Source organism: Diorhabda carinulata, chromosome 5 (assembly GCF_026250575.1).
Source record: "Diorhabda carinulata isolate Delta chromosome 5, icDioCari1.1, whole genome shotgun sequence".
Taxonomy (NCBI): domain Eukaryota; kingdom Metazoa; phylum Arthropoda; class Insecta; order Coleoptera; family Chrysomelidae; genus Diorhabda; species Diorhabda carinulata.
Genome location: NC_079464.1, coordinates 15,400,878 through 15,426,918, shown reverse-complemented (window position 1 = coordinate 15,426,918; position 26,041 = coordinate 15,400,878). Strand labels below are relative to the sequence as shown.

The window sequence follows — 26,041 nt, the reverse complement described above, 5'->3', positions numbered from 1 at the left end:
AGGGTACTAGTAGGGGTAAGACAAAGAAATAAGGGGGGTGATGATATGGATATAAAAAAATGTTTTTACCCCCTTGCGAGACGTCAAAAATCCTTTTAGGCACAACCATCTAGAGTATCTGTTGGAAATTTTCAGTCAATCGGTGGGTTCACGTTTTCATTTTGAGTTCGCATGGAACAATACGCCGTAAGCGGGTCGCGACGCTTATATAGCAGCCCAGTAGTCTTCCAGAAACTTCCACAAAACTTCGCTCAACTAGATTGAGGTGCGAGGTGAATAATCGAGGAACAGTTTCCATACAAAATAATTCAGCTACTCTACTGGAGATGGCTGTACTGTGAGCAACGTCCACTAGTTGCGTCAAAAGATGGCGCTAGGGGCTACTATGTATATTCAAATGTAATAATTTAATTCTCTTCACTCCTTGTATTTTTTCGGTATAATATTAGGTGATATTTTGTTTATTTCGCACGGGATTTGAACCCTCAAAAGTTCTACAGAAATTTTGATTTGATTTATATGAATATTATTCACATGATGGAAGATATTCATAATTAACAATTTTAAATGGACTTTTTTCTCATAAAACTTTTTATTATTATTTTAAATGGTATCAGTTTGGCATGCTACGGAATTTATCGTTATAAAAATAACGAAATCAAAAAAGAAAAAACAACGAACGCAGCAAATAAAAATAAATCCGGTCCTGAATACTAAATACATTTTTTTACTCATCGAATGAATTCTTGTGAACTAATGATTCACGTCGATTTCGTTTAGTAGCAAAATTCCATTGAATCGATGAAGAAAAAATCTCGCTAAGCACCGAGTTATTGACTTAATATTTAGATAAACTTAATGTTTTTCTGAATGGGCCTCGACGATACGAATATTAATATAATTACACAATTAACTTAAGATAGCCTCAGATAACAATTTAAATAATAATATATAATATTGTGGCTTCAGTCTTGTTGAACTATCGGTTTGAAAGGTTGTGTGGGTTTATATATTTGTTAATAATAATGAAATATCTCTAATTAGGAAGTTATTTCTTTTGAAACTATTTGGACTTATTGATAAAATTATGACGAAATTGTTTGGTATAGTGATCTATTTCTGTATTTATGTCAGTGTAACAAAATCTGGTAAGTAAACTTTTTGTTTATTATATAAACAAAATCACGCGTTTTTTTTTTCTAAAATAAAAAACAATTTTATTTTCTGTAGAACAATATATCTGTCGAATTACCACATTCATATTCATTTTCTACCACAAATATGATATCTCAAAAAATTAGGAAAACATTTTTTAACTTTTTTCCAAAGCAAAATGACTATTTTATAAGGAACTCTTGTCACTTGGTAGTTTGTGAGAACAGTTTTTATTCTATCTATAAACAATCATATTTAGTTTCATAATCTATACCAATAATATAATTATTTCAAACTATTATTTACATTGAAGTAAAAATAATATTAGTACAGTGAAACAAGCAAATAACCTCACAATTTTAAAGACCTTCATGGATTACTTTGAAATTTTGACAGAAGCTCAAAATAACGCAAATAACAAACCTGATTTGGTGCCAATGTATGCTTCTACCCCAGGGCTGAATGCCACTCTTATTGAAAATTGAAAAAAGTATATACAAAAATGTAGATTTATCATATTTTTACAATTAAAAATATTAACAAATTCTCTTAAAATTGACCTTTTCTCATATATAATCGTTTGTACCTTCTTTATTAAGTTATATGAACAAAAACATTCTTAAAATCACTTATTGTAATCAAGTGTACAATATTAAAAGTTAAATTTGAAGATTTGGAAATTTTCACTATTAAGTAAGAGATAAAAAATGAATAAATAAACATTTTTCAATTTTTTTCCAAAATTTTGGCTTCTTTTGTGTATATTAACAAAAAAAATATATGAATTGCGTTTGATGCTTTGTAAAAAAGTTATGAACGATTATATGCGAAGAAGTGGGTTTATAATCACATTTAAAGTCATAAAACTATATGAAATCTCCAGGTGAAATATTTCCCATATTTTTTTTCTCAAATCCGCCGTGAAAACGAAGGTTTTGAAAAAAAATCATCGAAATCGGATGTTTTTTCGATTTTCTAGAGGCAAAAAACGAGGGGACCGCGAAAGTATAAAATTACCAAAAATAAGTGCGTTTATGTTCACATTTAGAGTCATAAAACTATATGAAATCTCCAGGTACGATATTTCCCATATTTTCTCTCATACATTCGCCGTAAGAACGAAGATTTAAAAAAAAATCATCGAAATCGAAGGATTTTTCGATTTTCTAGAGCCAAAAAACGAGGGGACCGCGAAAGTATAAAATTACCAAAAATAAGTGCGCTTATGTTCACATTTAGAGTCATAAAACTATATGAAATCTCCAGGTACGATATTTCCCATATTTTCTCTCATACATTCGCCGTAAGAACGAAGATTTAAAAAAAAATCATCGAAATCGAAGGATTTTTCGATTTTCTAGAGCCAAAAAACGAGGGGACCGCGAAAGTATAAAATTACCAAAAATAAGTGCGTTTATGTTCACATTTAGAGTCATAAAACTATATGAAATCTCCAGGTACGATATTTCCCATATTTTCTCTCATACATTCGCCGTAAGAACGAAGATTTAAAAAAAAATCATCGAAATCGAAGGATTTTTCGATTTTCTAGAGCCAAAAAACGAGGGGACCGCGAAAGTATAAAATTACCAAAAATAAGTGCGCTTATGTTCACATTTAGAGTCATAAAACTATATGAAATCTCCAGGTACGATATTTCCCATATTTTCTCTCATACATTCGCCGTAAGAACGAAGATTTAAAAAAAAATCATCGAAATCGAAGGATTTTTCGATTTTCTAGAGCCAAAAAACGAGGGGACCGCGAAAGTATAAAATTACCAAAAATAAGTGCGCTTATGTTCACATTTAGAGTCATAAAACTATATGAAATCTCCAGGTGAAATATTTCCCATATTTTTTTTCTCAAATCCGCCGTGAAAACGAAGGTTTTGAAAAAAAATCATCGAAATCGGATGTTTTTTCGATTTTCTAGAGCCAAAAAACGAGGGGACCGCGAAAGTATAAAATTACCAAAAATAAGTGCGTTTATGTTCACATTTAGAGTCATAAAACTATATGAAATCTCCAGGTGAGATATTTCCCATATTTTTTTTTCTCAAATCCGCCGTGAAAACGAAGATTTTGAACAAAAATCATCGAAATCGGATGATTTTTCGATTTTCTGGAACCAAAAAACGAGGGGGCCGCAGAAGTATAAAATTACCAAAAATATTATTCATACAAGGAGAGATAAATTTAGAAATTTTTATATTTGTTCCTGTGCGAACAGAATTTGCAAAATATTTGTCCATATTTTAATATATCATTTCGTTTTGCTACCAGCGAGAAATTATTCGGATAAAATAAACTTTTCTTGCTTGAAAAAAGTGAAGAATTTTCACGATCCACTTTTAATCAAGGTCTCAAATTACATTGTTGAAAATTTTATTTATGTAAAACATTACTAAACACTCGATGGAAACATCTTCATGACGCTATTTTTGATCCGTTGTAAGCAAACGCGGCATCCATCTTCCGCACACAGCTTCATTCATACACTTTCAGTCGATAATCATCCAGTACAGTTTTGTGGATTTTCTTCAACATTTCTGGAGTCGACATCTCATTTGGTCAACCACTGCGATGTTGGTCTTCTGCTATCCAATATTTTACTGTTCATAACGAACGATAAATCTCATCCAAATTGGAATCTAGAACAGCTCTTTTATTGATTTGTCTAAAGTCTTCTAAATAAAAGTATTGTACATAACGATAACCAATTTTTTCCATGTTTACAAATTCACTAAAAACGTTCACTATTGATGGCTGCCAAACAAATACTAATCAACGTGGCGTCCTCAAACTTAAAACAGATGCTGTATAGATACTGTTATTTTCAAGCAACTACCGCTATCTCTACGTCAGGCCAGATACTTCTGGAACCATCCTCGTACTTCTTAAAATCCTTGTAGGTGTTTTTTTTTCTGAACTGACTTTCGTCACTGAGACACTACTATAAACATTTAGTCATTAGCTACTTATATACAGACTATTTAGTTTTATGTTTACTACACCAACATCAACCTTTGACCTTTGAAGACGATAATTGGGTTATCGAGATGGTATAATTGTTGTCTAGTAGTAGTAAACAATCGTGGGCTCAGTATGAATATTCCATCTTAGTATTTTGTTAGCAATTTTGATATAGAAACGGCCACATCGTTTTAAATACCATATAAATTGATAAAACTGATTGATTAAAATTGATAAGTTTAACGCGTATACCAAATGAGGTTTTTCGGATGATTTTTTCGGCATTTTCGGTTGTTTTTAGCGAAGGTTTCCCGACCTGCAAAATACCGCTACTAGTTGAGAGTTCGACCTCACGTTCCACAAGGTTTCACTTGTGTACCATATCGGATTTTTCGGATGATTTTTCCGGCATTTCGGTCGTTTCTGGCGAGGCTTCTCCGACCTCCAAAATTTCTTGAGTTTTTATTTGAGGATCGCTCCCCACGATCCAAGATTTTTCACTCGTGTAACATATAAGGTTTTCCAGCCCATTGTTTCGCTAGGGAAAACCGACTGGCATTTTCATATCCGACCTGTACAGAGTGCAAGAAATGCCGTTTGGAAATGTACTAATTACGGGTCCCCCGTTTCCAAGCTCAAATGTCGTGTACCCAATCGATGCTGTTTTATGTAGTCAGTTCTGGGACTATTTGTCACGTAGCATTGATAAGTAAAGTAGATTCATAAGTAAAATTAGGCGAGGAGCCAGCTGCTGAAAAAGGCACCTGATCGGTTAAAGGACATATATTATTGGCAAAGGTAGTACTCAAATAGACGAAAACAATGATGTAGGAGTTATAGTCCCCAGTTAGTCACTTTATTGGGCAACCATTTGTTGATTTTTCAAATTTTGTATGCTAGCTAGCTTATTAGCTTATTTCGTATCAAATGAAAACTCTTATGGAGTATCTTATAGCGTACATTCGAGTTGCCCATCTTCAAATTGGGCTGCCAAAATTTCCAACGGTCAGCCATTTTTTTATAAAGCTAGAAAGTTCAAGCTTTCGTTTGTTACCAAAATCATGCTTTAAATAATAAACTAAGCAACTATACCAAAACTTAAAAAATCAAAACATAATTGCGTAGTCAAGTGACTGACTGGGGACTATTGTTGAGTAAAAGCTCTTTTAAACAACATCAAGTTTATGAAAATCGGTTTAGCAGAACCGGACTTACATACATTTTTTCATAAAAACGTTCCAACTCTCCCCCACATCTTACTTGTAGAGATAGACTAAGACTTTCGGAATGAAAAATGCGCATAATTTGTTAATAAATTCGATTATTGTATATAAAGTGCTACTCGTTTTTTTCTTTCAATTTTGCCCTTTTAATTTCATATTTTCAAATATTTCTAGTAGCGGGTACAAAATTCTGAAAATAATTTCCACGTTTTTCTCGGTGTCACTTTTTTATATATTTTTTTCTGTTAAATAATGGATATACCTTTTATCATATTGTAACGTTTTATTATTTACACTTTTTCTATTCGTGGGGTGAAAACTAACTAACTGCGTTTACACAAATCATTTATATACCTAAATAAAATTCTACAAAGTTCTAGAAAAAAAGAAACAAAATAAATAGACTTTCCTTGAAATTATTTAAAAGTAATGCTGTAAATAAACCGCCTGCTATAATAAAAATACAATACAATACAAAGGCGCTTTCGCCATTAAAAAAAATGTGAAAGACGCCGCACGAATTCGCCGAATTTTAAACTTCCTAAAATTGTAGCTGGACAGGGCCGGCCTAAGACACCATATCGCGAGCTTTTCGTGACAAGAGTTTTATTTAATGGAGAATCTCCTTGCATATCAGTATAATTATTACTGATGTGGTCAGTTCTATGTATATCTATAAAATACCGTTGAGGGTACCGTTTCCATAACTAATATTAGACAAACCTATTAGAAATTAGTCGATAATTTATTTACGAAACTGACTGATTAGTGTATATTTTACATATGCAAAATTAACGCATAATTCTTTCATATAAAAAATATTTTTTGTTTCTCAAATGTTTTACTAATATTGAAAGAAATAAATTTAACATAATTTGTATAGTTTGGGTTGTAATATGGCTATTATTCCCATAGGAATTGCTCGTCTTCTTTCACCATTCTACAAATTTGTTTGAATTCCAACTTCTTTCGTTATTCTGGTCCATTCTCTCCTATTATTCATCTCATGTTTAATGTCTTTAATATTTGATTTTTTATGTTGTTTACTTATCATTTTAACCTCAGAAATTATAGGAATTGTATTTTCAGTACCTCTTTTAGTTCCTCATTCTCTAGCTATTATATTTTCATGCCAATCTAGTATCTTTAGCTCTAATATTCTTGTTGGCGTTTTCCTTTCGAACATTCTAAGGTTTTCTTTGACGGCTTCCTAAATTTTTAACTTGATCTATCATATCCTTCATTAACAATAGCTTGCAACTCCAGACCTTCACACTTTATTAATTGAATATCAACTAACAACTTTTTTACATACTCAACTATTTAATATTTTTAACAATATTATTGAAGACATCGAAACACCAACATAATAATCAGTATTTATCATTTAATCCCATACTCACGTAAATAAATAAATTTGAAAAGTGTAAATAATATATGTGATGTCTTCAAATTATTTCGTCTTAAATTCCACCTTTCATATCATACAGTCTGCATTAATTCTCTTCTTGTTAAGGGTGGCTATACACTGTTATCGTCGCGGCTCTTCGCTCGTTGTAAAGTATCTGTGTGTATTCGCTGCTACTGGTATCATGTATACATCCTTGCTTTTCTGGGTTCCCGGTATTGAATTAGATCTGACCATATTCTATTTTGAAAAAAGAGTTACGCATGGTACGTCTTCTATATTTCAACATTCCCTATAGAAAATTTATTTCAACTAAATTTGGTGAAAACTCCTCGGTTTTCCATGTTCCTAATACCAAATCACATTTGACGTAATTTTATTTATAAAGATGAGAATCGTGAAAATCATAATTTCAAGCAAGTTGCGCCTGGTATCATCATGTATACCTCCTCGCTTTTCTGTGTTACTGATGTAGAAACAGATTCGACGGAATTCGTTACGAATAAGTTACTTATGCTAAGTCGTATACATTTAATACATTCCGTATTCAAAATTAATCGTTACAAAATTTGGTAAAAATTAATTTTCAACAAATTACTCCTGGTATTATAAATATCTCCTCCCTTTTTAAACTTCTGATAATGAATTAGATTTGAGCAAATTCGATTTTGAAAAAAGGTACTCATGGTACGTCTTCTATATTTCTACATTCCCCATAGAAAATCTATTTCAACTAGATTTGATTGTTGATTTTTAGAAACCCCTCGGTTTTCTATGTTCCTTGCTCCTGATAACAAATCACTTTTGACGTAATTTTATTTATAAAGATGAGAATCGTAAAAATCATAATGTCAAGCAAATTGCTCCTGGTATTATGTACACCTCCTCGCTTTTCTGTGTTCCTGATGTAGACACAGATTCGACGGAATTCGTTGGGACGCTGACGCTGGTTATGAGCAGTGTTGCCAGAGCTAGTACAATTGTACAATTTTAGTACATTTTAGTGTATTTTATACGCTAATACATTTTTCCTTTTTTCTAATAGATTTTCCCTGCGTTCGTAAATATAAAGTTATTTTATATTTTCGTTTAATAAAATAAACTAGAAATTGTACTAGATTGTAACAATAATTAGAAAACAGAGCCAAGTTGATTTATATTTAGATAGTGAGATTTTTGTACTGCATTGCTAATTTTATCGGTAAACTTTATATAAATTTTTCATCCTTAAAATAATAATTGACACAGTCTATAACATTTTTGGAAAAAAAATCAATTTAAACTTATGTTTATACATCTTTCTATAATTTTATTAAATTTGTTTGAAGTTGGTACAATCTAGTACATTTTCTAGTTCAATGTTTACATTCAGCTTTTAAATTGTGGCAATACTGGTTATGAGAAGTTTTACTTATGCTACGTCGTATACATTTTCTATATTACATATTCAAAATTAATCGTTATAAAATTTGGTAAAATTCAATTTTCAACAAATTACTCCTGGTATTTAAAATACCTCCTCGCTTTTTCAAACTCCTGATAATGAATTAGATTTGACCAAATTCGATTTTGAAAAAAGGTATTTATAAAGATGAGAATGGTAAAAATCAAAATTTTAAGTAAAGTGCTCCTCGTATCATGTATACCTCCTCGCTTTTCTGATATGTCTGTCCCGGCCTTATGAACCAAATAATTTACGATATCAGTCGGCGTCTTTGACTTTTCTAAAAGTATTAAAAAACAACGTTGAATAAGATTATAAAAATATTAAATAGCATGATATTGTACCTAAAAAAAGGCTCTGGGGTCCAAGGAGAGTAAAAAAACAGAAAATATGAAGGATATAAGTATGGGTTTGGTATATTCTTATGTAAATTGTAGGCCATGATCATTTTGTATTTTTTACAATATTACCCTGATATTGAGACTAAAAGAATCGAGAAAATGTGTGATCTAATTTGAATTCACGTTTATATATTTTTGTTTTAGATACACCAAATTATCGACTATCGTCCGATGAAGCAATTCCACAAAAATATTACCTCTCAATCAGGCCTGATATCGATAATGAAATATTTTATGGAGAAACGACAATTTGCGTCAAAACTACAAAGCAATTAGAAGGTATAACTTTACATAGTCGAGCGTTGACTATATCCGCAGTATTTATAAATCAAATAAAAGCAATCTACGAAGAAATAAGTGATGAAAGAATCATAGTGAAATTTGATAATTCATCTATACAACCAGGCGAACATTCTATTAAATTCAATTATAAAGGAAAAATTGGATTTTCACCGAAATATGGATTTATAAAGGCTGTTTATGAGGATAAAGAAATTAAAGCGTAAGTTTTCTACAAATAGATCCAGCGAAACTTATCAAACTTATGCCGACCTCTGTCTATATGGTGACCCAAACTGTGCTCTTTCGATACTGTAATTTGTAATCGAATTTATCTATTGATTGGTCTTCTTGATGATCCAGCAAGTGGAAACATAGATTATTTATTAAAAAACTCTTTGATCGTCTTCAGAGATAACATCTTCTTGTTGCACCATGAAAGCGAGAGCAGCGTTGAACGCCTTCAGCCCGTCGGTGTATATTTTGATAGTTACCTCGTCCACATTGTCATCTTCTTCACAGCCCTTAACACCGGTTACCATATCGATGATTTCCTCGTTGGTAATCTCCATTTGAACAAGTCTTCGCTGTTGGTTTGATTTTCAACGGGTAGTTCGACTAGTTCACTCCCACGCTGACACAATCCAGTACAACACATCTTTTAATGTGACTTGTCTAATAGCATCCTTAACAGTCATTCCTTCATCTAACTTCGTAATCAACATCTGGTGAAGCCTTTGCCGGTAGATCCTAGAGCCCCTTTGTCTAGAGGTTGTATAAGCGAGATTACATTAGTTGGTAGAAACATTGCCTTAATACCACCACTGCACAATTCTTGGGCATCAGTGTGAATTGGCGCATTATCCAAATGTGGAACAGGTTTCCACGGAAGCTTATTTTTTTTCAAAAATTCTTTAGTGACAGGTACAAATTCGTTGTAAAACCAATCACTTGTTGGCAGGCAGTCGACTTCATAAGTTAATCGTTCCTTGAACACAATTTCTCCTCGATTTCAGATGAGTTTTTTAATAGTTTCTCAACACTAATATTCAGCTGCCTTACTCCATACCTCTTCTTTCAGAAGAGACGTCTACAGTTCGACCGCGCTTGTTACTGTATAAACAAATAACCATCGTGGCTCCCCGTAGATGTCTCGTTATTAAGAACTTTGATTGTGTTTGTTATTTTTAAATGAAGGGCTCGGTTAATCGAGACCCGGATAACCGGGAGTTCACTTATCTAAAGGGGGACCCCTTATTTACTTTAATTTTTAACCTCACATTAGACACAAGGTTTGATCTATCACCGAAAGTCCCCAGGGGACTTGGAAAAAGTCTATAATAGATTGGAAAAGGAATCAAAAAGATTTGGCCTTAGGGTGAATTGTTACAAAACTAAATACATTGAGCTCTCTAGACAGAAAAAAAGGAGTAACATTTTGAAAAGTTGAGTCCTTCGACTATCTAAGTGTGCTGATTACGAATACTGATTATGAGAAGGAAGAGCAGGTCCAGAGACAGCAACTTAGAGCAATGAAGCTAGAGATCTGGCCTTTTTGGATAGGTGACAGTGAAGAATGTTGCAGCGAACTGAAGAGCATAAAAATTGGACGTATGAAAAGTGAGAGAGTTTTATGGATTGATGAGTCAAAGTTGAAATTTTTGGATCTAAATCAGTCAGGGAGAGTACGATTTCAGAGGTACCGCAATTTGAAAATCAATTTAGTTTAATTAGGCCATAATAAAACGAGTGAAGAATAAAATTCTCGTTTCGTTTTCGAGATATCTATACTTAAAGTCACAACCAAACGTTAATTCGAGATTCAGATTTTATCGATTGTAATTCAATGATATTTTTGTAAGTTAACAAAAAAAGATGTTTTATCTAATTTTTAAATAATTCACTTTATATTTAAAAAGAACAGTCATAAATATAACATAATATACGATTAATTGTTTAGTACCGTTGATAAAATAAGAAAAATATTTAGCAATAATTACTAAGTAAGAAACACGCTTTTAACGCTTTAAAATGGAAACCCCGGTGGTGTTAGGTTAGGTTTTTCTATTTCATGTATCGATATATCTAAAAAGAAACGAGATATCGAAAAATTTATTCGATGGCATACCCAAATCTTGGCGCCACCGGAATCGTACTCGTACCAATCAGACCATATCCAAGGCTTTCTATCGATACGAAGTTAGTTATTCTAGGGAGTAAGCTACTAACCTGACTCTCAACCTTCCCCTTGGGATCAATAACAGAACCATTAGGCTACTAAATCCACCCAGAAGAACTTGAGGCAAAATCGCTTTTGAATAATATACTTAGTTTAAGTACAGTATTAATTTATTACAGTATTAATTTGAGTCCGGAAAATGGAACTTTACGGTGTCCTTGTACTTTACAGTACTTAGATTTTCCCAATCCCAATATTTCAAAAAATTCAATATGTCTGCCTCTGTTTTCAATATTACTTTAGTGACTTCTGTTAATTTTTAATTTTTTAAATAATTAGATAATAATACTGCCCTGTGTGTTAACAACATCCTTGTGCTTTGGCTATGAAAAAATTTTTATTGCACCGATTTCCACCATAGTGTTTTACTTTTTAAACTGATATCAAAAAAAGTCGTTTAGACGACGGAACGCCCATAGATAGTGTCAGGAGCTATCAACATTTGTATAACAAAAAGATTATAAAAAATCTGTATTGGTATCAAACAGCACATATCCAATACGGAGACATGAAAAGTCAGGACATAGGCATTACTAGGGGAGTTGCATTCCATCGCCTATGCTGTTCGACTTGTACTAAGGATGATACTGTCTTATTGGCAAATAACGTCGAAGATCTAGAGTAACTACAATAAGCGATAAAACTGGTCTTGAGATCAACAGAAAGAAAACCAAATTTAAGGTGATTAGTATGAGAAAACTACAAAATGTAGATCTGCATATAGAAACGGATTCCATTGAGAGAGTACACCGCTTCAAATATTTGGGATATACAATAAATGATGAATGGAATCCTGATTTAGCTTATATTAAGATTAGAATTGAAACGGCAAGATCCACATTCATAAAAATGAGAACGCTCTTGAGCATGGGTACCCCAGAAATGTTACTGTACTCTCCAAGCTGCTTTACGTTACGGAAGGGTGGACACTAAAAGTAGCAACAATGCAAAAACTAGAAGCTTTTGAAATGTAGCTGTATAGACGAATTTCAAGAATACCTTGGATTGAGTAACCAATATGGAGGTACCGAGAAGAATGGCTAAAGATTTAGAATTGCTTGTAACTGAAAAGAAAAGCGTGCTACCTAGGCCATACGGTTTATCGTGGAAGGCAAGATAGCAGGTAGGATAGGGTTAGGTAGAAAGAAAAAATCCTGGCTGAAAAACCTTCTCGAATGATTCCAAATACCAAAAGCCTCGAATATAAATCATGCGGCGCAAAATAGAGAAGAGTCTATCAAAGTCTATCGCCAAACTCGGTAGAAGACGGCACTGAAAAGAAGATAACAAAAAAGACCAATAAAGGGAATTCATATTCGTTCATCTGTAATTTAATTTTGGCTGCATAAACAATCGTTAACATTACAATTTACAAATTAACATAAACATTTAATCGTAGCACAATTGTGGACAGAAAACTTTCTTTTTTTCTACTACCAATCTTGTAAACTTTAGAACTTAGAAAGTTTTCTATTTGGGTGATACGCAATTCTTTGTTTATTTTGTTGGTTTTTTTCTGTTTTAGGAATGTGTATGTAACAGATTTGGAACCTATAAGAGCTCGAACGGTTTTTCCATGTTTCGACGAACCCGCATTTAAAGCTAACTTTCACGTACGACTCATTTCACCGAATGACACTTACAGAGGTATCTCAAATATGCCTGAAATCGTGAGTACAATAAGTAGATTTGTTCGCGGGTTCGATTCCGAATCGGTTTAAGAACCGATCTCGCGCGACCTTCGGAAATAATCTTCGCGGTTAACTCAGTTCTGAATTTATAATATTCGCAGTTCACATCGAAATTCCGTTAATTATTCACTCGCATCATTCGCTATAAATCAATCTATTGAATTGGTTCGTAATCAACTACAGCGAACCTAAATTGGTTGTTTACTGATATGGAACTATTCGGAACACGCGAACTATTATCAATAACAAATATTAACAATGAAAATAATGACGTAAATACAAGGTGTGTCGTAGATAATTCCCAATTTCTAAACTGTAGATTCCAGACAATAAATCATTAATTAACTCTGTATATTTTGTACAAGATGAGCTTTATTATAGAATAAAATGACTCCTTGTGGGGTTGGATGAGAAACATAAACACTACAATGTTTATAAATACATTTATTCACCCACAGTATAATGTTTGGTTAACAAGGATTACCAGTTTTTGTGTCACGTAGTGTTGTTCGATCCCTTCAATGTCCTGGCTACATTTCGATTCATCTCGAGTCAAAATCTTCGTGCACAACAAAGATGGAAAATATAACTTTCCCCACCCTTAAATGTCTATTACAAGTAGGACACCAACTTTTTGAAAGTCTTTTTGTGTTTTAAAAATGATAAAAGTGTTTTTTCTGAATTTTTACAGATTTCTAATACTCACTTTTTACAATAAAGCAAATCACTTTTATAGACCTTGAGAGACATTTTATGCATTTTGAAATCGCTTTAGAGTTTTTTGTTTAATTTTCACCAATAGAAGTCGTTTAAGTAAAATTTTTTACACAGATATTCAAAATGCATAAAATTCTCCAAATACTTGTAAAAAGTATTAGAAATTGAATTTTACCTGCATGTTAAAAGGTAAAACTTTCATTTAAATTTTAAGTAAATAAAATTGATATTAAGAGCTCATACTTGATGAGATTTTTTTTCGGGAATGAATCGCTCTAATATGTATACTAATTGAACCAATTTCTCAAAATATGTAAAATTTCCTATTAGATTAATTACTTACGAAACACCTTGTATAAGTGAAATTTTATTATACCAAATTAATATTAATTTAGGTCATTATCTAGATTAGGTTACACCCCTCCAATTTCGTTGAAATTTTAGTACGTTATAAAGAAAGTTACGCTGAATTAGAATATGATTATATACAGGGCGCGGAAATCATCCATTCAGGTACTTTTTTGCGTTTAAAAAAGCAAACAATTGTAATGATTTTTCAGTGATTGTAATATCTAACCTAACCTCTACAAAATGAAATCCAATCACAAGCAGGGGTTGCTGTTATCGAAAACTCTTCCATGGTTTTTTCTTGATGAGGTGGTCGACAATAAATAAAATAAGCGATGATTCTACATACAGTTTGTACATCTATTATATAACAGCAACCCCTGCTTGTGATTGGATTTCATTTTGTAGAGTAGTGTCTAGGTTAGGTTAGGTTAGGTTTCAACGATTAATTTACATATTACAATTACTGAAAAATCATTACAATTGTTTGATTCTTTAAACGCAAAAAAGTACCTGAAGGGATGATTTCTGCGATCTATATATATATATATATATATATATATATATATATATATATATATATATATATATATATATATATATATATATATATATATATATATATATATTCTTGTTCAGTGAAATTTCCTTTATAACATCGTAAAATTTCCTCGAAATTGGAGGGGTGTAATCTAATCTCGATAATTACCTTAATTTATATTTCAGAATAAATTTACAACAAATAACACTGTAGTTTACGATTTTGCTACATCTTTAAAAATGTCCACGTATCTCCTATCGTTTGCTTTTACCAATTTTCCATACTACGAAGAAATTTTAGATTATAAAGGACGAAAGGTACCGATTAGGGTATACACCGTTAATGCCAGTAAAGAAAACAATGCTTTCGCCCTTAATGCTACTAAAACAGCATTGAATTTTCATTCGGAGTATACTAATATCAGTTATCCTTTACCGAAATTAGGTAAGTTCAAAGTCAAAAGTTTTATAGTTCAATAATTTTGAAGAAATACGTATGTTTTAACCATTTGAACCACAAAAAGAATTTCACTAGTTGACCTGACACTTGCTCATACATTGCTTGTCGATTAAACTTTTTTCAAAATGAATAACCGATACAAGAAAAAATTTTTTTGTTACATCGTATCTGCTTACGAACGTAGAATACGAATTTCAACAAAAATTTCCGAACTCGAAGCTACCAAATCGTTCAACAGCGACGAAGCCCTACCAGAAATTTCCAAAAACGGGCTCTGTTGCCGACGCGCCATTTCTGAACGACCGGTATGGTAGCGCTGGTGTTAGTTGAACAGCTGAGCGAATTCTGAAACACGAGGATGATTTCGATCGCATATTGGAATTTTGCAAATGTTACCTCGGATGATTCGCAGTTCCAGCGATCCAATTTGTGGTCGGATGAAGCGACCGTCAATCGACATAACTACGTGTACTGTAACGACTAGAATCCTCACGTCTTCATTGAAGAAGAATTGAACCTGTCTGGGGTGTATGTGAAGGCAGATATCCACTCGGGAGGTCTCGTAGATCCGTACGTTTTTGAGGGTCACGTGTCGGGAAATGCTTGGAGATTTACGTGGGCAAATGGACAATGATCCAACACTCGAGAATATCCGTCATTTTTCGCAACAAACTGCGTACATAAATTATGAATATAAATGCTTAAAAGTCACTTTAGGGTTGGGTATTCTAATATAATGTGGTTTTCAATTAATACCAATTGATACCAAAAACGTAGTAGTTGTCTTTAGTTAGTCCGTATATCCCTAACTTAACGATTTCTCTGCAAATTATCTCGTTCATGGGTTCCCAGTTTAAAATGTTTTCGTATTTTGTCTTTAACAACATTCCCACTCTTATTTTCGCTAAATCCTATTTTTTCTCTCAACTCCATCACAGTATTCCTTCCAGTTGCCCTTTTTTCGTTTTACTAGTCACTGTGATATCGAGATCCATCATTTTACATTTATCTATTTCTTCATGCTTCGAATTCCATGTCTCATTGCTAGGTTGTTAATCCCAAACGCCACAACCCCCATTCTTAGAGGATCAGGTTTTTTGTTTTGAGAGTATCTCGAGCAAAGCAGTTTTTTTATAAATTTTCATAAAAAATTCAGTACAAGTTACAAGTACAGTACAATTCAGTACGACTCTATTCAGACGAATAACATTATTTCGCATTTCTTCATTCTCTACGCGACTTTCCAAGAGTAATTACGACTTATTTTACAGTGTAATACTTCATAAAAAATTTATCTGTTTCAGATATGATCGAGTATAAAAGAAACGAAAGTGCCGCTACTGAAAATTGGGGTCTGATAACATTTCGAGAAGGTCTTTTAACAACTTTACGTATTTATATGAAATCCCAAATGAAATTAGTAGTTTTCCACGAGTTAAGCCACTTTTGGTTCGGAAATTTGGGTACGAATTATTTAAATTAGAAAAATTAAAGAGAATTTGAGTGTGAATATCAATATCAACAAAAGTCGGTGCGAATGTCAATTGTCACTCATCTTTCACGGAATAAATCAGATCGGGATTATCCAACCTAAAAACACAGAGCTATATAATTGTAAAGTTGGTTGCCTGATGTATTAAACGAAAGTGGACAAATATATTTATTATACAAATTAAATTACAAACACAATAGTTGTATTAATGTGACGTTTAAAGTTTAATTCGGGGACATAAACTTTTCTCCATATGGAGTTTTATATTTCATAAATATTGTTTTCCAATGCTCACTTTTTCATTATTAAATAATCATACAAAAAGAAACACTTAATATTCGAAATAATACCCATCGTTTCAATGATTTAAGACCTTAGTAAAACGATTCCTCGGACAAAAAATTGTCGTAATACGTCTTCAACATCTCCTTAGGATTCACATTCCGCCATTCATTTGAATAAATAGTCCGAACTAAATAATGGATGTGGTTTAGCTCGTAAGAGAATCCGCATGACCATCTGGAAGATGTGGGATTAACAGATCAGCTGTTAACACTGGGTTCCCCAGTACCAGTATCGCAGCAAGAAAAAGGGACTTGCCGTTCAAATCGACCTTTTTTGTTGACTGAGTCTCAACTTGCGCCCGGCCTTAATCTCGGTTGATTCGTATGGCACTATTCGACAAATTTTATAGATCTTACCTAATAATTTAAAATGACGATGTATAGTGTATCTTTAGAAGATGCAACGGTGCCCAATAATCGGTGAGGGTTCGTACTAGATTTGTTTTCTTTTCCCTTGTAACCTCAATATCCCACGTAAGTAGACGACCTGACGACGATTGATCTGCAAGCGTCAAATCTCCTCTATTAAACGATTAAACAACGTCTGTACCGTTTGCCTCTTCTCCCTTAATTTAACGGCTGCTTTAAACTATTCATTTATATTGATTGCACCCCATACTATTTCTTATAAAAACATACTGCGTCGTCAATAAACGAATTGAGAATGTTTAACTGAACGACATGATTAAATTGAAGCATAGGAATTCTCACATACGTAAATTAAGGATTAAATTTTGTTTAAATCCACTCATATAATCTCAGGGTATAAAATTTTCCATAAAAAAGCGTTCAAAATGTGATCCTTTAGTGGGCTAGGCTGTACTGCAATCGTAAGGATTTTATTAGAGAATTTAGGAAAAAGATCTTGAGACATAATTTTCCTCATGAGAAAAAGTTGTTGATGGTTTCCTCGGACTAGTTAAAGTGGGTGAGTTAGAATTATTAATGTTAGAAATCAGTCAACGAAGAATTATTTGTATTAGTAGATAAGTAGATAAAAAGTTAATTTATAACTTTTGAGGATGCATGAATCTCGACTGAAATAAAAAAAATACTTCAGCAGATTATTATTCTCGGGGGCTAGGGTTAACATGCCGCTTTCGGCTTGTTATATTTTGTATTGATTGTGTATTTCACTAAAATAAAAGTTGATGTTTTTTGTGTATTTAATATATTATTTTTGAGTAAATTCCTAACAATAGAATGCTACAAAAATTATTTCTTATACACTTATAATAACGCTAGAGGGCAATTTATAAACTTTCACACTCGCGATCGCGTCAAGTTCGCGCCGAGTTCGTGCTGGTAGCTTGCCAACTTTTATATTCGACGTTCGCGTTCCAGCGCCTAGCCAGTGAAAACAGCATTTCATATTTTCATAATATTGTAGTCCTCTCCTTTTTTTTTCTATCCCTATTTATTAGGCACACTTTAAAGTGTCGGTAAAACAGAGACTAGATTTTTCTTTTACCATACAAATGAAATCTCTAGATACGAAAAATATTTTGTGGTTATGTTAAGCGACATTTCTGATTGGTCCAAATAGTGCCAGTCAATCAAATCCCCAGCGATAAAGGACGAGATCGTCAGGCTAGCGAGAACATAAAACATAACCTCAAAATATCGATTTACATTTAATGATTCCAAAAGAAAGATAATCTGATGCACACGAATTCTCTTTAATTTTTAATTAATAGAATTAGGAATTTATTTTTGAAGGTCACAATTTTTTTAAGTTACGACTGCTTGGTGGGATGATATATGGTTACATGAAGGATTTGCAACATATTTTAGCTATAAATTATCAGCTTACGACACCAACAAACAACAGGTAACCTAAAAATTATTGGAAAATATCGTTCAAAATACCGTATCTATTTATATAATGATTGTCTCTGAAAACGATGTATTTTTTAGTGTTATGCCCGATCCACTCTTGCGAAGCGCCTCCTATAGACTCTCGATACGAGTCTTGGCGAGTGAAGATCCATACTTTCGTATTTCAAATGATATTTGTACCAAAAACGTGAAGATTCTTGATCGGATTTTATAAAACTATTCGATTTGACTAGTCTAGAGAGACTTGTAACTTCTCTTATCAGGTATCGTGTGTCAGGCCCACGGTCTGTAGATCTTCGCTAACTTGATTCGCTCATAATAGGTCTTTCAAAAGGGCGCCTGTACTCGTTGAATTTAGTATCCTGGTCTCGGCCAGTTGCCCTTTTACCGAGCATTTTGTTCACGTGATCCAACTACTACACGCATTTGGCTCTTAGTTCGATCGATGTGTTTACGGCGAGTGTATTTCGTTGTTATTTTGGATTCTCCACGTCCCGTTCTCCACCACACCCGCAAATACTCATCGAAGCATCTTGTTATCATTCCCAAATTCGGGAATTCGGGAATTCTGTGTTCGTAGCCCAACTACTACTCGCGTTTGGCTTATAGTTCATCTGAAGCATCGTACATGAGTGTTACGTTGGATTCTCCACGTCCTCTAGTGAACCACAACTTCAAATGTTTGTGGAAGCATCTTGTTTAAACAATTTTTTGTGCGTTTTTTCGCATCTCGATTCCTTTACCACTGGTCCAATGCAGATCTTATAGATCTGTCAACTAACTATTTTGAGGTATTTTCGATAATACTAATCAGAAGTTTTCATAACAAATTTCACGCGTTTGGTTTCATTTTCTCTTACCACTTCTTAATTTCTTTCCATGTTATAAAAAGTTATTGGAAGGAACTTCACCCTAGATAAGCCCCAGTGAATTGAATGAACTTATGAACCTAGTAATTTTGATATTACTGTATAAGTATTTTTTCAAACACCACGCCGTGTGTTTACAATGTGATCTAGTTTAATATTTTTTGCAGTTGGCTGAAATGAAGGCTTTCGCTTTCGATGACTTCTTCGAAACAGAAATTAACGAAAAATCTAAACCTATAATAAGGTCTCTGCCAAAACAAACCGATATTCCAGACATGTTCAATTCGTTAGTATACGATAAGGTAACATTTTTTTATATTATTTTCCTAAAATCGCGTTTATACTATGTGAAAAGTACAAAAACCTGTTTTACAAGATCGAACAGAACCGGTGCTTTATAAGCAACAAAAGTATCAACATCGGCGATGAAATTGACTACCACCGGCGATGAAGATACAAAGAACGAAAAGAACAATAAGTGAAGAAAAACTAGCTATTAGGGTGTTTTCGAATCCGAGATGATTGACAAGATCTCGAACTGGGATATTTTTATAAAGTAGATCTACTATTTAAAGCCCAATGTCACATGTGAATTTTAAACATCAAACGTCAATTGAAATTACAGATACCTTTTATTTCACGTTATATAGATGGCGTTTACTGACAAACTATGGCTTAAATTTTATCGGTGGTTTGGGGATAGTTTAAACTTGTCGGTTTAACTTGAACCGAAGGATTTGAACCTTTCTTTTTCAAATTGTTCACATTTTTTCAATATTTTAAAGGTTTTTAAGATAAGTACGAATGATAACGGAAGCTCCGTTACGTGTAACATCAAGGAATAATCCCCAGCTAGGCCGATGCAAACAAGCCTGCTTTGACATACAACAACTGCAATTTTGACATACTTGACATATGACAACTGTGACCTGTAAATAGAGCAATCTTGTTTAATCTTCAGTTTTACCTTAGATTGTAAAATTAACCCTTAGTCGGTTAATAATTTGCCTCTTCTAAAGGTAGAGGAGAAAAAATCCCACAAAACGAAAATGTTGAAAAAATAGCAAATGACATGACATACAATGCAGTACAAAGTTTCTCTAATTACCTCTCGAAACAAATCTTGTAAAACATCAAGAGAAAACAACTGCTTCCCCGGTTAATGCCTCGACGGATATTGGATTACATCTTCCCCGAAGAACGTGATATTCATCTACCCTTTTGTCGATAACAACGTCTTTAAGGGCACGTACAAAGGATTGTCATTGCTAACATGTCCTTTGTCTACACCGCGGCCTTCTGAAAGATATTTGGCGTAAACAAGTTTTCCAAAAATATCTCGGTACTAAGGGACACGGTATTTTTTTAACTACGAGGTCGTAACGGGCTTAATTTTTTGATATATTGCAGTGTTGGGGTTACGGAAACTTTATTGTATTTAAAATAAACCCAATAATTTCTAGGCTTCCGCTATTCTTTTAATGTTAGAAGATCAAATTGGAGAAGAAAAATTCAGAGAAACTGTTAGACGTTATATGAAAAAATATGCTTATTCTATAGCAACTACAAACGATTTTCTATCGATATTAGAAGAAGTAGTTCCTGGAACACCTCTTAAATCATTTTTGAAAAGTTATTTGTACCAGAGCAAATTTCCAGTCGTAGAAGTAGACGTCGTCAACAATTCTACCTACGTTTTGAAGCAGCAACCTTGCGATACATTTTTTAATGAAACCAAAGGGTGAGAAATATTTAATTATGACGTTTGTCAATGGCTCTCTGCCTTTTTTAACGTGTTTCCTTAATTTCAACTGTATGTTTTCAACTGACTTTTTTGTTTCTTCCTACTTTGAGTGGTTAGATTCAATTTAAACTTTACACAGTTGTCAAATACTGAAAGCAATAATTCGATCAAAATATCTGATTAGATTAGCCAGGATTCACGAATCCTTTACATAGGATTGAGAAATCGCAATCCCAGATTTACGAAATCGAAATGCAATCATCAAAAGTAAATACAGTTGAAAAACACACAAGGATTTTGATCACTGATAATGAGTAGTAATATCAAGAAGTACGCGAATTATTCAACAACCAATGACGTATCACAGCTGGCTTGGTATAGCATATATTGGGTGCTAACGCCGTGCCTACCTACGAACGTGTTTTACTTGTGCAATTGCTTATATTTGATGAAAACACAGAAATAGAGTATAGAGTGTAGAAAATAAATCTACTATTAGAACTCTAAGATCTCCAATAATAGTTAAACGAGCTAGGCGAAAAAAATAAATTTAACCTACAATGGATTCCATCCAAAGTGGAGGGGAACGAAGTAGCTCATAAACTCGCTAAAGATTATGAGTTACTAAAAAGGTTCATAACTAACTTAAAATACAGTCCACTAAACAAATCAAATCAATCGTTTAAATAATCACTTCTAAATATATTTTTAGATTTTCAAAATGGACGATACCTCTGACATACCAAACAGATTACTCACAGGAAATAAAAAAATTATGGTTTCACGATAATGTAAATGAACGTAAGTCATATACTCACTTTAATTATTTATTAGAAGTATAAAAATTTTACATACTTTATTCAAGTTTACAAGGAACAACCTCAAGGACTCTTCCTTGTGAAAGAGTATTCGTAGGGTAGTCATTTTCACAAACAATAAACATCTAATGACAATTTTCTCAGCACAGTATTTCTTCTTTTATGCTGTGATGACAACGAAGAAATCGTGAAACTGTTACAAACAATTACATCAACCTGTACTAAGTTGGAACCTGGAACCGTTGGCGATATTCATACTGATTACACTGTTTACACCACCACTACACCAACACTCACGATTACACTGTCTGGCGCACGTTTTGATAACCAAGTTATCGTCTTCAGAGACTAAAGGTACCTGATTATCTTTAGTCTCTGAAGACGATAACTTGGTTATCGATACGCGCGTCAGACAGTGTAATCGTAAGTGTTGGTGTAAAGGGTGTATTCAATATCAACCTGTAACTAGCAGAAATCGGCGATTGTAAATTCTGTACCGTTTTTGAGGACTCTAGAGCTCGACAGAATAGTTCCTACAGATCTCAATGTCAATATTACCTATACAAACTACAACTTAACCTTTGCTAAGCAAGAAATCGGTTTTAATAAAAAAAACAAGAAATAAACATGAAGAAGACGAAAATACTTAAGTTGAATCAGTAAAATTTCTATTTAGACTATGCATGTGTTGCCATAACCATCACAAGCATTCAGAAAAGTTAGGTTAGGATAGGTTATCGACGACTTTGCTTACAGAACTTACAATAAAAGAAGTAGATAGTTGGATGACATTAGAAAGATCACATATGTAAAAACATATCACGATGTGTTTGAGTCCCTGCTGCAGCGTATTATCGTAATGCTTTCCATCAAAGTTCAACTTAAAACAGTCGAAAAGATGGATTGCAATAATGCCTAGGTGAAAAGAAAATTGATTACGATGATAATGCAATTATTAAACTACGTTGAGAGTAATTCCGAGGAATCCATTGGATATAATGAGGATGGTGAGGGAATAGGTTGTATTTTAAGGGATGTTTTCTGAAGAGGATGAGTTTGATCGAGTGTTTATTGATAACATTGTTTTCGCAATTGATTAGACTGAATTATTAACATTCATGGATTATTCTGTTTCAGTGACTATAGAAGAACCGAATGCGAAATGGTTGATACTGAATCCTCTTGGTAATGGATTATATAAAGCTATATGGTCACAAAACTTATGGGAAAAAATAATAGATAATTTTGAGGTACGTCTAATTAAAAAATATATAAAAATTTGACATTTGAGTGATAGCAATACCGAGAGAGATGGAGAAAGAATACGAGGAAGTGGTGAAAGTAGAGAATGGGAGAGGGGGGAGATAGAGACGGGGATAAAACACGGGAAGATAGAGAGGAATCGATAGGAAGAGGTAGAGAAAAACAGAGAAGATATATAGAGGAAGGGGGAGATAGCAAGCGAGACGAGATACCTGGGGTGGATAATGAGATAAAAAACAGAGAATGAAAAGAGGAGAGAAAGGGGAATTAAAAAATTATGAGAAGATAAAGGAAAAAAATCAAAGGAGAGGAAGGGGTGGGGACAAGAGAGAAAGTGGCATAAAAACAATAAAATGGGAAGATGGGGAAAAAAGAAGAATGAACGATGACACACCAACATTTATTTTGAATTAAGAAAATGGCGAGAAAACTGGCAGATAAAACTGAAAAATAGAGCAAGTAAGTCATGGAGATATATTGGATAGACCCAGTGAAGTAGAGAAGAGGAATGCTTAAGGAGATTTGGGGATGGGGTCTCTACCTCTCTATATACGAAAAAAAAAATCGCTAGAAGATAGAAAGGGAAAGGGGGAGATAAAAAGTAAGGAGTTAAGAGAGGGGTGGGAGGGAAACAAAGAGGAGGGAAAGAGAGAAAGAGGACAAAGGAGGGAAAGGCTGAAAGAAATAGAGGGTAGAGAAGTGGGGTAAGAGGGAATAATTGAAATATAGAAAGGAAGGCAGGAAAAGAGAGGATGAGGGAGGAGAAAGAGAAACAAAATAGAAGAGAGGTAGGGATAAAAACCGTTAGATGGCGATAGAAAAGGAAAAAAGTGTACAAAGAAAGAAGGAAGAGAAAAAGAAGGAAACAGATGGGGAAAAGGATAGACGAGAGGAGTATTAGAAAAATAGGGTGAGATTGGTTGGTAGGAAGAGTTGAGGGAGTAGAAAATGTCGAAAAGAGAGAAAACAAGTGTAAGGAGATATGGAGAGGAAGAGAGGGGGAAGACATAAAGAAAAATACGACGGAGAAATAGAGGGTAAGGGGCGTGATACAGAGAAAGGAAAGTGAGAAAGAAGAATAGACTGTGGGGGAGAGAATGATACGAAGTGAGTCATCATTATTTTCCTTTGTAGGCAATGAATAGCACAATAACGGAAACAGTGGTCTCAGACGCATTCTACTCGTTCCGAACAAATAAAATTAGTTGCGACATTCTAATACGAATGATGGAACGGGTAAGGGCGAATGCAAAAGGAAAATGGCTTATATTTTTCTCCTTCAATGACCATCTTAGAGAAAATCTTTTTTGTCACAAATATATTGACGAAGTAAAACTGTTTTGGGTCAGTATTTATCATTATTTTGTTAATGAATAATGAAAATAGTAAAAATTTCTTCGAAAAAATTTCAGAGTTTTCTTAGGAGAAGGTTCGTAGAAACAAACTATCCGAGGAAACCCGAGCTTAGAGAACCGGAAACGTGCGATAGTGGTAAGTCTTTTCACTATCTAACATCGTATTATGCAGCAATCTCTGAACAGAGTAATTTTTTTACAAAAAGGTTTCTAAGAATTTCGTTTTTATGGAAAAATTTAATTTTGTTCTAGAAACAATACTTCACACTGATAAATACGTGGAAAACATAAAGCAGTGTGCCGCTTGGATCCGAGAAAATTTACAAGAAAAAGATACGAAAACTACCAAACGGAAGGTGTAAATATATATTTTATATTTCTGTATCTTATTCAACTTAGAATAAATTTATTTTTATAATATATTGATTTTTTTATTTGAAATATCCAATGGGTACTGGTTATACAGGCATCCTAACGTTCATTCAAATATTCTGCCCCTAAATAACCACTTCATTATAATGTGTGCTACCTGCACATACTAATTATTATAACTTTCACTTTTCAATTATGATTACATCCTCTAATTAGTCTCGAACTTTCCTCCACTCAACACTCCAAAACCCTAAAAATTTTCGATTATTCCGCGCCTTCTTGAATTCATATTCTTAATTAAATAATTTTTCCGGGTAAAAAAATAAACTTCGTCATTCATTTTCATCCATAAATTCATCGTTTGCATTCAACTCTATACAAGAGTTTGATTTATAAGTGACCATATTATCAAGAAAAAATTAGGACAGGATATATTACGAAAGTCAAAATATTACAATTTCTTGGTTGATATCAGGACTCTCCACAGAAAATAGGACGATCTATTTATAACCAAATCAGTCAGGTCGCAAATGACACTTCACTTAAGGGCTCAATTAGACGTTACTGAATAGACCTTAAGGGTATGGTAATAATCACCAAAACCCATAACGTGGTAATTTCCAAAATAAAACGCACTCCATATTATATATCAGGCTTAAATTATTATATTTGAAGTCGCGAACAATAAAAACCCTATGGTAAAATTATATCACACATAAAATAGCTGAGTTGTTAAAATCACGTGACTTGGAAAACAAAAGGTTTGCTCTTGGTAGCTGCACTGGCAGAACCAGTTCAGGAACTGTACGTACACTAAAGCCTTCTTTGTAGTAGAACTAGTTCACCCAGTTCACTGTACTGCTTGCACTGAGTCTAGTCATTTCTGACAGTGCAGTGCAAGACAATGCAATAAGTGTAACCAATATAGTGCAAAAAAGTAAGATGTTTTACTACGGAAGTCTACGGAAAAACAGAGATGTGATTTTGTGATAAAATGTTCGGACGAATGGAAAATATCAAAAAGTATTAAATCGTTTTCCATTATTGTTAATACTACAAGGCCTG

The 26,041-nt window shown here is 33.3% G+C and overlaps 1 protein-coding gene across 1 annotated transcript; it reads left to right on the top strand.

Annotated features, from left to right (window-relative positions):
• The first annotated feature begins 740 nt into the window (after positions 1-740).
• On the top strand, positions 741-25,025 carry LOC130893754 (uncharacterized). Its single transcript, XM_057800093.1, has 13 exons — positions 741-1,148; positions 8,751-9,108; positions 12,650-12,794; positions 14,607-14,865; positions 16,185-16,343; positions 18,453-18,547; positions 19,592-19,726; positions 20,888-21,165; positions 21,881-21,969; positions 23,124-23,236; positions 24,384-24,593; positions 24,662-24,740; positions 24,857-25,025. The coding sequence occupies exons 1-13, from the start codon at positions 1,088-1,090 to the stop codon at positions 24,964-24,966; spliced, it is 2,091 nt and encodes a 696-aa protein (XP_057656076.1). The 5' UTR covers positions 741-1,087; the 3' UTR covers positions 24,967-25,025.
• Positions 25,026-26,041: the final 1,016 nt, after the last annotated feature.